This window comes from Alexandromys fortis, unplaced genomic scaffold, assembly GCF_014885135.2.
Source record: "Alexandromys fortis isolate MF-2015 unplaced genomic scaffold, M_Fortis_MF-2015_v1.1 scaffold_148, whole genome shotgun sequence".
NCBI lineage: Eukaryota > Metazoa > Chordata > Mammalia > Rodentia > Cricetidae > Alexandromys > Alexandromys fortis.
The window spans coordinates 1,718,153-1,730,700 of NW_026068019.1; the positions used below are offsets into that span (position 1 = coordinate 1,718,153).

General features: G+C 44.7%; 1 protein-coding gene across 1 annotated transcript in view; it reads right to left on the reverse strand.

Moving 5' to 3' along the window:
* Window positions 1-12,548, reverse strand: part of Capn13 (calpain 13) — an 87,406-nt gene that overhangs the window by 59,125 nt on the left and 15,733 nt on the right. The window contains exons 2-3 of the mRNA XM_050163003.1: window positions 12,219-12,452; window positions 1,145-1,217 (exon numbers count right to left, since the gene is read on the reverse strand). Of these exons, the coding sequence (XP_050018960.1) occupies window positions 1,145-1,217; window positions 12,219-12,452 (307 nt within the window). The remainder of the gene's footprint in view (window positions 1-1,144; window positions 1,218-12,218; window positions 12,453-12,548) is intronic.

The following is a 12,548-nucleotide window of genomic DNA, read 5'->3' on the forward strand; positions in this document are numbered from 1 at the left end:
CCCACCCCCTGAATTCTACAGGTTGCGGATACCAGAGTTAGCAAATCTTCCAACAAATAGAGTGAGTATCCGTTGGAAATCTTTGAGATCAGAACATTTTCAAATTATTTTAAAATCAGACTATTTTCACCTACATAATTATTGTCAGAATGAGACCGAAATTTAAATATGATTCCTTTAAGCTTCATGTCTCTCTCATATACTCAGACTTAAGCTTAAGGCCTAGTTTTCACACCTGCGTTTAGACTGTGACTGTCGAGGGAGATCAGGTATGTAATTTTCTTCTTGAGATTCTGGGTAGTACTCAAAACAGTTCAAAGTTTGGAGCAGTTAAGATTTTGGGGTTTGGCTCTAAGGAGATCCAACCTATGCTGAAGTTTTGCCCCCTGAGGGAGGAAAATTGGGAAAAGGATTTACCGAGCCAGTTCCAAGCAAGATGGAGGAGAGGATCCAGTGTTGGTGATGTAGGTTTTGGGGGACAGGGTGGGTAGGTCTGGTAAGGAAGGCCAGGGAAGCCCCAGCTAAGCTTTGACAATGAAGGGGTTCCACTTGCTCCCTGAATCCTTTTTTTTTTTTTTTTTTTTTTTTTTTTTGGTTTTTTGAGACAGGGTTTCTCTGTGGCTTTGGAGCCTGTCCTGGAACTAGCTCTTGTAGACCAGGCTGGTCTCGAACTCACAGAGATCCGCCTGCCTCTGCCTCCCGAGTGCTGGGATTAAAGGCTTGCGCCACCACCGCCCGGCTCTGAATCCTTTTCTTATAGTTGGCCAGGGCTGACATCCAGCAATCTTTTTAACCACTAAACAGAGTCAGCAATGGTACATTAAATAATCGCAGAAAATGCACCTGTATTTTTCTTTGCTAATGTTTGCCCTGCCCCTTTCTACGCAGGGGTCTCTCTGATCCATGCAGGCGTTTTCTCTGCTTTCCCTTGATGGATGAGTAGCCTTGACCTTCTCCAGACACTGTGCTCAGAGCAGCAATCACAAAGAGACTCTCGGAGGGGCCTTTCTCTAGTTAGTGGAGACTCTAGTGGGCAGATTACAGGCTGCTGGTTGGCTAGGTGTCTATGAACTTGGCTTAAGAGTAAAATTTCCCATGTGAAGACCACGTTGAAAGGCTGGCATGGAAGCTGTGGCGTTCTTACCTGCTCTTCCTTGCTGGATGTCAAATCTGCTTGCCCCTTCCAGGATGAAGTGAGGGGGATCCTCTGATAAATCCTTACAAAAGACAAAGAAAGGTTATGAGCTTCTCTCATTCCTCTTTGCCTCGGTGTGCTACCCACAGCATCATCCACTTTGCCTTTGATGGGGACAGAAGTTAATTCTTAAATAGATGCCCAAAATATGAATTAGGAAACTTTCCTTTGTTCTTTGGGTTTTATGGCTCTCAGGGAAGCAGGTGTCAAAGGGGTGTATATGTAGCTGACAAGACAGGCAATAAATGCACAAAGAAACTACACAAGGAAACATCATAAATAAGGCCTGAAGATCTTTATATCAAATAGGCAGCCTGTCTGTTCCCAACAAGCCTGTGTTTTATTAGACAGTTATAAACAAATAAAAGTGAATAGGATCCATTCATCAGAGGAGACTTTGAGAAATATCAGGACTACACTTTCTTCGAGTGAAGCTTTTTCTGGGAAGTGGCTGTCTTAGTGAGGGTTTCTGTTGCTGCAATGAAACACCGTGACCAAAAAGCAAGTTGGGGAGGAAAGGGTTTATTTGGCTTACATTTCCACATTGCTGTTCATCACTGAAGGAAGTCAGGACAGGAACTCAAACAGAGCAAAAACCTGGAGGCAGGAACTGATGCAGAGGCTATGGAGGGGTGCTGCTTACTGGCTTGCTTCCCTGGCTTGCTCAGCCCACTTTCTTATAGAACCCAGGACCACCAGCCCAGAGATGGCCCCATCCACAATGGGCTGGGCCCTCCCCCACTGATCACTAATTAAGAAAATGCCTGTAGTTGGATCTCATAGAGACATTTCCTCAACTGAGGCTCCTTCTGCTCTGATGACTCCAGCTTGGGTCAAGTTGACACAAAACCAGCCAGTACAACATCATCCCTCAGAATTCAGCTCAGCTACTCCCAGCTCTGGATTCTAGTTCACTCACCTGCTACACAGGACACAAGCTTCGGATTACTCAGCTCATTGCCCAGCCCTCACCTACTCACAGACCAAGTCTGGAGACCTCTATCTACCCCTGGCATCTAGCCCCCACACACTTAAGCTGCCACAGAAGAGAAATGCAGCAATGCCAAGACATGCGACATCAGGGTGACGTTGGAGAACTCTCGGAAGATGCAAATGTTATAAGAACCCCTAAGGGTTCTCCAGACACTTTTGGGACACATCAGAGTAAACTATGCTCCTATTCCAGAGCCCACCAGCCCTCTACAATTGTTTCCTTTATGGAGGCCGTGTTTTTTTTTTTCCCTGTAACCTCTGTGTGGCTCTTCTGTTGTTTATGTTTGCATAATCTGCTAACGGCTCCACTGTTGTTTCCTAGAGCCAAGGGCCCTAGCAGCCACAAAAGGACAAAGAGAGATCTACACCACAGACAACCTGGCCAGCCTGTCATGTGCTGCCTGAGTTTCCTGGCGAGAACATGAACTGGGGACAAGAATGGTTTATGATCTAAAGCACAGCTGTCTTCCTCGCAGCCCTCACTCGCCTTCTTGGCTGTGAATTGACCCCATCAGATGTAGGAGAGGCACAGTTTGGCTCTCCAGTGGGACTCTCTGTTAGAACCATAGCCAGGCTGCAATCAGAAATCTTTCTAGTTCACGCAAGTAGGAAAAACTGCTCTGAGGGGCCATGGTCCTGGGCACTGGCTGTGCAGCTGATTTTAAAACAATGTGGGCACACTTCATTGTCCATGGTTTGTCCCTCTTTCTACTGGGAAAAGGAACTAGAAGTCTCAAGGGAGGTCTGGTCTCTGAATGAAGACATTTAGTTCTGATACTCTACTCAAAGGAACTGGGGAAGATAGTTCAGTGGTAAAGTCCTTACCTTTCAAACAAGCATGATGGCCTGAGTTTGGTCTCCAGACCCCATATTAAAGGCCTGCTCAACGAGAGGGAAACCATGCTTGGTACCTGAAACTCAGCCATCTACGTGGGGCTAGTGGCATCATGGATCTCGGAGGAGAATGTACAAACACCGCTTTAGTAAACCAGCATAATCCCTAACTACAGTCTAAATATCTTTCTACTCATGGATAAGTACAGTTCTCACCCCTAATCAAAGAAACTTCTCTTTGCAACAAATGGAGACCATTACAGAAAACCACAACTGGTCAAAATGCAGAAAACAAGAGATCCTATGGTGCCCAGTCTCAATGGATACATCGTCTACAAGACAATTCCTGCACCTAAGGCTCAGGGGACATCGAGGAAGAGGGGGTGGGAAGATTGCAAGAGCCAGAGGAACCGGAAGTTTGCTGTGAGATTGTATCTCCTACAATGCCAGAGAAGTCGCCTCAATATAGCTCCCTAAACACAAGGTACCAATAGGCATGCTAACATGGAAGGGACACCTAGAGGTCTCCACGCTAGACAGAAAACTACAGGCAGCCAAGGGATATTAAGAACAGGGGAAATAGTCTTCCTCAGGGAACAGCACCAAAATTGGTTATTCAGCACTGAATGATCAGCACTGAAATCACGTGCATGTAAGTAACATTATATGGACTGAGTAGGTTGTGTTTATATTTTAAGAGTGTGTGTGCATGTGTATGTATGCAACAACAATGAAAGAGAGAGGTCATGAGTTTGAGAGGGAGCAAGGGAGGAGGTACATAGGAGAGATTAGAGGGGGCAAAGGGAAGGAGGGGATGATGTAATTATACTTTCAAAAAATATAAAAATAAATAAAAGTGTATATATAATGTCAGGAGTGGTGTAAGTACACTTATAATCCCAGTACTAGGGAGGCAGAGACAGGCAGATACCTGGGGCTTGCCCACCAACTAACCTAGCCTGCTTTGCAAATTGCAGGGAAAAGTGAGAGACCTCATTTCGAAAATCAAGGTGGATGGTACCTTAAGAAAGATGACAGCTGAAACTGCCCTTTGGCTTCCGTGTGCACATTTATACCTGTGACTCATACACATACATGCACACATGCATGCACATAAAACAGGAGAAGGTGGAGACCATGGAGGATTGGACCAGGAACACGACCAATCCTGCAGTTAACGTCATCCACTGTTCAGCTCCTTAGCAGTTGCCCTGTTGGCGTTGCTTCTGTGACTTGTGCAGCAGGGTGTTGTGTCGGGAGGGTCCCTGAAGACAGCCTGCAGATGGAATCTTGCCCTGATGTGTCTCCCCAGGTGACCTGGAGACCTTGAACATTTTCTTCTTCTTTACTGTAGCTCAGTGTCCTCATGTGTCACATGGGGACAAAAGTGTAGGGACAGCTAAGAGAATCAAACCCTGAAGCCCAGTGATGGCCGCCACTTACAAACCTCCCACCGAGCCATAGATGCTGCCCTTCTAGGCTATTCCCTGCAGGCTCAACACAGACTCACAAAGCAGGATGAGTCCTTCCATTTGCAAAGTAGGAAGGATGTGGAACACTTTAATACAGCCTCTGACAGGGTGTGTGTTCGATAATTATTGATTCCTTTCTCTGGTGTGACAGCTGCAAAATTAAAATGGCTATGCTCATAGACAAACCCGTAGCCTCGGATGCATTCATTATTAAACAAGACAGAATCAAACATAAATTAAGCAGTCAATTCATAGATAATAGAAAGGAAGGGACAAAAAATGGAAGGAAGGAAGAGATAAAGAAAACAACCTGCAAGTTATAAAATAAGCCAGAAACACAGCAAGAATAATACGGTAAATAAGTTGTTCTGCCCCAGATAGCGGCTTTACGTAGAACCGACCTTAGATAAACACAGTAGAGAAACCCAAATACAATTAGAAATAAAAATAGGTTTTAGAAGTAAAAATGCATAGCTCAAAATTTTATCCTGATCAAGTAAAATACTAATAATGATAAAATGACTTAAATTACCCCAAATCAATAATCTTGGCCATTGTTTTTAAGATTTCAAAGAATATTATTACCCTAGTATACCTATATATGTAATTTTCCTGTGAATTCTTTCAAACTTCCAGGGGGTAAAGAAATCTTATTTCATTTACAAAGCCATCTTTCATTTACAGTTTCAGTGTTAAGAAAAAAAAAAAAAAAGAACCCGACTGCCAATTAAGAAGCCAGTGAGTTCTATGTACAACCAGAGAGTAAACACACATACACAAATGCATACACATATGCACACATGCATACAAGTACACACATGTAGACATCACAAACCAGACTGACATAGACTAACTTACTATCACCGAGAAGAAAGTTCTACAGGAAAAATGTAAGAATATTTTCATTTCAGGATCCCTAATAGCCGGAAAAAAAAAGCACTTACATGGGCCCGGAGGAGGAACATTTATACTCTTTTGCTAAATGCTATGAAGGCATTTGATGAACACACAAACTTTTATCAAAATAATGGAAGTTATAAGCAAAACAGAATAGGGTGATGGCACTCAGAAGCCTTTCGGGTCGCTTATCTGCTGCCTGGAGAAAAAGCCCACACAGAACGTGTGTCACTGTGGCTGTGGCTTTAGGCCTTGGAAAGTCCCGGATTAGCAGGTGGATTTGGCGAACCGGGGCAGTGGGAATGTTATCACAATAAGATCCTAGAAGAGACCTGTGTGCTGAACTCCCAGCAGAGGGTGACTCAGAATCAGCTGGCAGCCTTGTAGATCCAAAGGCTGTGGAGCCCCACCTCGCACACCTGTGACTCAGGAGGTCAGCCAGAGGTAGCATTTAAGAATGATAACAATCCGGAGGTGACTCTGAGACCCATTGGGGCAAGGAACCAGGCTCTGAGTGGTTCAGTGGTATGTCCCAGGTCAGATTGCCTCTAAGGGTCTCTCTTCTCCTCTCAACTCCCCAATAGTGAGAGTCTCTCCCAGCTTGAAGCATTTGACTCTGTGAGAGACAGACAGAGCTCTGAGAGCTTAGAAATGTTAGGTATGCCAAAGGAAGCTGTAGTAGTTAAATTGAGACATCAGTTTAACTGGATCATTTATTTGGTAAATATTTTATCTGGGTGTGTTTGTCAGGGAAGGGGTGGGTGGATTGGTATCTGAAACTGTGGACTCAGTAAAGCAGCCTGCCCTCGCCAGTGTGGGTGGGAACATTCGATCCTATCTAGCTCATCAGGTACCTGACTATAACAAAGGCGAAAAAGAATTCGCCTGCCCTCAGCTTGATCTGATAAAATGGTCTCCTGGTCTCAGACTAGGAACCTGTGGTTTCCTTGGCTCTCAGGCCACTGACTTAAGACTTTCTTATGTCTCTAGGTGGCAGACTGCAAGTCATGATGTTACTTACAACTACAAGAACCCAAAATCTTGGAACAAATTTCTTTTAATAATTACATCAGTGGGTCATAGATAGGTATATTGGATTAATATAGAGCACCTGTTATCAATATGGATGTTGAGAAATCCATTGATAATATGTAATCACACATCAGTGCTATGTAGATATGACTATACATACATACATATATTATAGATTTTGTCAGGTATTTGGAAAATCTGAATAATACACAAGCCATCACTATTCCTCCAACTAAGTAACTGTCAAATTAAGTAATTATAGTCACTTAAGTCTAGGCTATAGGTTTTTTTCTCCAGGCCGAGTCTGGCTTACTCTCTGTCTTATCAGGAATATCAGAAACCCATGTAATGCAAATCTTGGCAAACATCACCTGCAGGGGCAACACAGAAGCCACTCCTCTTGATCACCTCTGGAGATGTCACCCTGTCTGTGGACATTTGCATCACCGTGTTTTCTTTGACGACTGATTATGAAAAAAGTGCTGGTCTCGGATAAGAAAACATGTCTACTGGTTACCTTTGCACAGCCATGACTAAAACACCTGGGGAACATGTAGAAGGGGAAGGGTTTATTTCAGAACCATCTGGGGTGAGGGTTGGCTCATTGGCGCCCTTAGTCGTAACATCGTGTGGTAAGATGCTGTGTTGAAGGAGGCTGTTCACAGCACAGTAGACAGGAAGTAGAGGACAGCCAAAGGACTGGAGACCAGGTATAAGTTTCAAAGGCTTGCCTGTCAACGGCCCACTTCCTCCTTCTAAGCCCTACCTCCTAATGTTTCTAGAGCCACCCAAAATGCTGCCACCAACTGGAGACTAAGCGTCAGCACCCAAGTCTGTGGGAACATTTCATATTCAGTTGGTAACAACTAGACCCGTCATTTTGTCGCTCAGCCCTTCCAGATGGTGACTAGGCTTTGGCTCGGGCAGGTGGCAACAGAATTCCTTCCCTGTTTTTCTGAGAGAATTCTGATGTGTTGTCGTCAAAGATTTTCCCGCTCGATGGCAACTGGCTATTGGCACGGCTGCTTTCAGTTCCTTCTGGGAACAGCTACATGAGAGAACATCTTTACAATCTACCCCACGTTCAGATCTCTGCCTTTTCCCTCTTCTTTTTACGAACAAGACATTATGGTGAGTCACTTCTGGTGAGTGAATGTTCCCATCAGAAACTATTCTGACTACGTGGAGATATTTCCTGGGTAGGCAAACTCATTGCTGTGGAGTGACCACAGACGGGTCCACAATAAAGCTGTGAACTGGGCTCAGTTACCTATTAGAGAACATGCTTTAGACATCCTGTCCCATGCTTTGGGAAGTAGATTATTTTTTTCCCTGAATGGGGTCAAAGATGACGCTCCAGCTCCTTGGTCTCTCCACATTGGTGATGATGTGAGGATCCACCGCCCTCAGTTCTCTGCTGTCCCTTACGGCAGCCACAGTTATACCTGTTGATTTAGACCCAGCAGTTATCAACCTGTGGGTCTAACCTCCTTGGGGTTGCATATCAGATATTTACATTATGATTCATAACAGTAGCAAAATCACAGATTATGAAGTGGCAATGAAATCACCTTACGGTTGGAGGTCAGCACAACACGAGGAACTGCATTAAAGTCTGGCAGCCTTAGGAAGGTCGAGAACCGCTGATTTAGACTTAACATTAAAAAGTTCCATCTCCCTGACACAATGATCACGTTTCAAGTACTCAGCAGACACATTTCACTGGTGGCCATGGCAGCGAATGGAGCAGAGTGAACACACCTCTGTCATTGCTGGAAGGGCTGCGGGACACTGCTGATCTATTTAGTGAGCATAATGATAGCATCCACCTTACAGGATGGCGAGGGCAATTAAGTGACAAATTGCATGTAAGCACTTAGTATAACACCGCAACTATCTACATACTCAGTAAGTGGGATTTATTACTATTATCCACAGGATAAAAGTTCTCCTAAAAGGGGGCCATCTAAGTACCAAGTTTAATTAGAGAATACATTACACACACGTACCCCCATGTTTAACTCTTGGTATTAGCTCTTACTGAGAGCAGAGGTTACAGGAAGCATCAAGAATGATGAATCCTCGAGAACATTCCCTACAAGGTCACAGGCTACTGCAGAGCCCAAGTCGAAGTGAGAAGCGGGCTTGGACATTGCTTAAAGAGAAGCAGAAAGAGTCAGGCTGTGAGAAACATCTTCCTTCAACAACATTCCGGCAGGAAAAAGCACACTGGATTCGTTGTTAGAAGGAAGGAGAAGAGAGAGGAGGACATGCAAGTGCGACGGCTAATCCTGACTCTCAATCTGGTGGGATTTGGGGCCACCTGAGAAACAAACCTGTGGGCATACCTGTGAGGAATTTTCTAGCTCATGTTAATTCTAGTGGGAATTAACAATGTGGTTGGAACCATTACATGGGCAAGGGTTCTGGACTCAATATCAAGAGGAAAGGGGTCTGAGCATGAACACTATCTCTGCTTCCTGACTGGACACAATGCAATCAGTCACCTTCCGCTCCTGCTGCCACGCCTTCCTAACCATGATGGGCAATACCCTTAAACTGCCAGTTGGAAGAAGCCCTCCCTTCCCTAAGCTGCTCATGCCAGGTATTTTGGACCATCAACAAGAAAAATAACTAAGGCAGCATGTGAAGGGAAGGAGGGAGAGAGAAGAAGAAGAGTCATGGGACATGAAACAATTTTGCTGTGCTAGGCCCAGAGAACTGAGCCTGGGTCTCAGGCCCCTGACTTGTAGGTTATTGTTGAATCTGCTGAGCTGGGATGGGTACTCCAGGAAGAATAATATCCATGGCGGGTTAGCAGTTGCCCAGAATATGGAATTTCTCCATTGTTTAGAACAGGCTAGAATATGGAGATGGGCTGTGGAGCCTTGAAGCAGCGGGTGAGCCAAAAAGACCCATGGAGAAGCATCAAGCAGGTGGTAGGTGGGGGAGGCTTGACTGTGGAAGCAGAGATGGGGTACAGACCATGAGAAGATGTGTACATCCCTTTCCAGCAGCCCCTTAGCCCCTTGCACATCCCTTCCCAGAAGCCCCTTAGCCCCTTGCACATCCCTTCCCAGAAGCCCCTTAGCCCCTCATAGTTTTCTCTGACCTACATTCCTCCTTGGAAACATTTGCTGATTTTGTCCGAGGGTTGAAACTGAAATTCTTGGACTGTGAAAGTCTAAGACCATTGAGGGACTCGAGAAATAATAGGCAGCGCTTAGTAAGGACTCACAATGTGCTAGATACTAAGCATCACAACCCGTTCCTCCTTAAAAATAATCCGATGTAGTATGCTACAGGTCCAGATTTCATCCCTATTATTTTTCATTTATGAAATGGAATAAAGAGATTGTCTAAGACAGAAATTGACTTTACGGAAGGGTTGATTCCTGGTTGACCATATGAGGTTGGAGAGTCTAATGGTGCATAAAATCTCTGGGATGACCAACAGTCAAGAATATAGTACATAACGTGAGTTCATGATGACACCTTATAGGGGACAGTATATTGTGAAGTCAGGCATTTAGGTCTTGAGCTGTCTAGTTGTGTGACCTCAGACTGATGGTTCTACTCTGTTTCTGATTAATGGTCGTTCCTCACAATAGTTTAAAAATTATTCAAAAAGCTGAAAACCATAACACTATGTCCATCTTGGCTTCATTATGAGGCCCAGACCAGACTGGTTGTCTTCTGTCAAGACTCTGCATATCAAGCTGCAGTAGGCAGAGATGTCACAGTAATAAGGGGTTTTCTCTTTGCTAGCCTATGTGAGAAACTGATGGTCAACAAAAGGGGTTCTCTTTTGTACTTATGAGCTTGAAACCTGAGCAAGTGATTTGAAGACAGTCACCCACCACCCACTCATTCATTCCTTTATTCTCCCCAAATCCTATCAACCCCTCACTAGTCATGCAAGTTCATGTGAGTAAAAGCACAGCATGTGGCCTTGGGAGTCTTGATATAACTCCTGGGCCCTTCTCTCCCTGACCATGTCATCTCAGTCAAGCGTATCATTGGGCTAAACCTGTTTTCTATCCTGTAACCTTAAACAAATATATAAAGGCTACAAGGAAGATAAGCTACATGGGAAGCTTTAGAAGGTATTCTATAAATAAAAGTATTGCTAAATTTGGAAAGGAATACTTTAAGAAATGCGATACTTGAAAGTATATGAAATGATGAAATGAACAATGGCTGTTAATAGAATATGGGGGAGTCCCTAGGTGTGAAGCATGATGGGAAAAATGGATCTGGCTTCTAGCTTCCTTAACTTTGGATTTCTGGTTTAATTCTGTATGGGTCATTTTACTTGCCTCAGTTTCTCCTTGCTCCCCAAAGACATCACAAGTTGCGATGTTGGTGGGATTAGGTAATTAGGTTCCCTTCACCCTTTCTAAATAGGAATATTATTAATTCTCAATACTATAAGGTCTCATACACACTGCTCAGTACCTTGGGAGGGAAGCAAAATTACTTTTCTAAATGAATCTCATCTTTAAAAAAAAAACAGAGGATGAAAAATGACTCCTCAGAATTTCTTTAAATTTGTCTACCTCCTTAGGCTGTAAAGAGAAAAGGAGAGAGCTGTAACTAAGGCCCTGCTGCCGAGGGCTGATTGGATCAACCACACAAGACTACATACATCAGTCACCCAGCTTTCCTGAACTAGCACTGAAACTCCACCTCGTTCCCATTGGCCCTTTCCCTCCCCAGAGATAGAACTGTTCGGGCCCAGGCAAGAAGTTTTCTCTTCTGAGCTTGGTATTTAGAGTTCTCTTTCCCGTGTGCAGAACTGAATTACATAGTCTCGGATAAGGTAGACACTGTGGCATCTCTCAACCTCTTCCCAGCATCACCAGAAAACACGGTTCCATACAAGCTGGTCTGGTGTTACCCAATATGCAAGATACAGCGCTTGGCATAGAAGCTGTGCTTGAAAACTGTTCTCACAATCCACTGACAGACTTTGTACTATTTTCTTGTTTCAGACTACACTGGCGGATTTGGCGGTGTGAGGAGGGCGCATCAGCCATCCCAAAGCATTTCCTATTTAGCTCCTTTGCACTCATATGAGTCCTGATGAGATCATGAGAGACTTCAGCCCACTGAGATGTTTCCCACAGAGCTTCATGCTCTAAGGTTGAGATAGTTCTCGAATCCAGATGGGCTCACCCTACTGCGCGGTAGCGTTAGTGGCCATCGCTGAGGTGGGGGAGTCAGAGCGATGGGAATGCTGCCCTGCACTCCTGCTCTGATGTCACAGGGGATGTCTGGAGTCCTTTCTCAAGACTGAGAATGTGATTGTGAGAGAGAGTCAAAGCAATTATTTAAATTCATTTTATAGTACAAATGACTGGCATGATATATTCCTTTTGAGTAAATTCTAGTAGGGAAGAAGAAAGGAACATAAAGACACTGACACTTGAAGAGAATAAAAGGTGACAGACTGATAGATGGGCTCAATTAAAGAGGTGGAGAGACCCCGGGGACCAACTAGCACAGCCTCCCGATCCATGACATGCCATTTTTCTAGTCACAGGACCGAGATGTTTTAATCTGCTGATGAGATCATTATTAGAACTGAGTTAGAAGCAGTGGTCCAGGCTCCGGCTCCGAGCACAGAGCCTTCCCATTCCTTGGACTGAACATAAGACCGCAGCAGAGAAACCAGATAGTCTTACTTTCTTCCTGTTTGGTTGTGGCTGGACAGCCCTCTCTTCGACACCATGGCCCACAGCTCCCAATGCGTAGAGCTTGCTCTGCTGTGTTCCCAGGTGGGGCTCACTCACCTGTGGCCGCTTCCACTCCAGTTTTGAAAGGTGTTTCCCCTTGAGCAGCTTCTGGCCTATGGAAGATGCCTCCGCAGGGAATGTATCATCTAGAAACAGCTGACCCCTGCTCAGGCATCGATCCCGTAAGGACCTGAAGTCCTGATTCTTGAACTTGACCACCGAGGTCTCTGTTAGAGGCTCTGGGTTATGCGCCATGACTATCTCTAGAGAGATGTCTGAAGTCCGTTCTTCCTGGTGAGAAAAAGAAAAACGATTAGCGCCAGAAGATTTTGATGCCTTCACTTTCATAAGACCTGAGACTTGGCTCTCTGCTGTCCCTGGGCATAG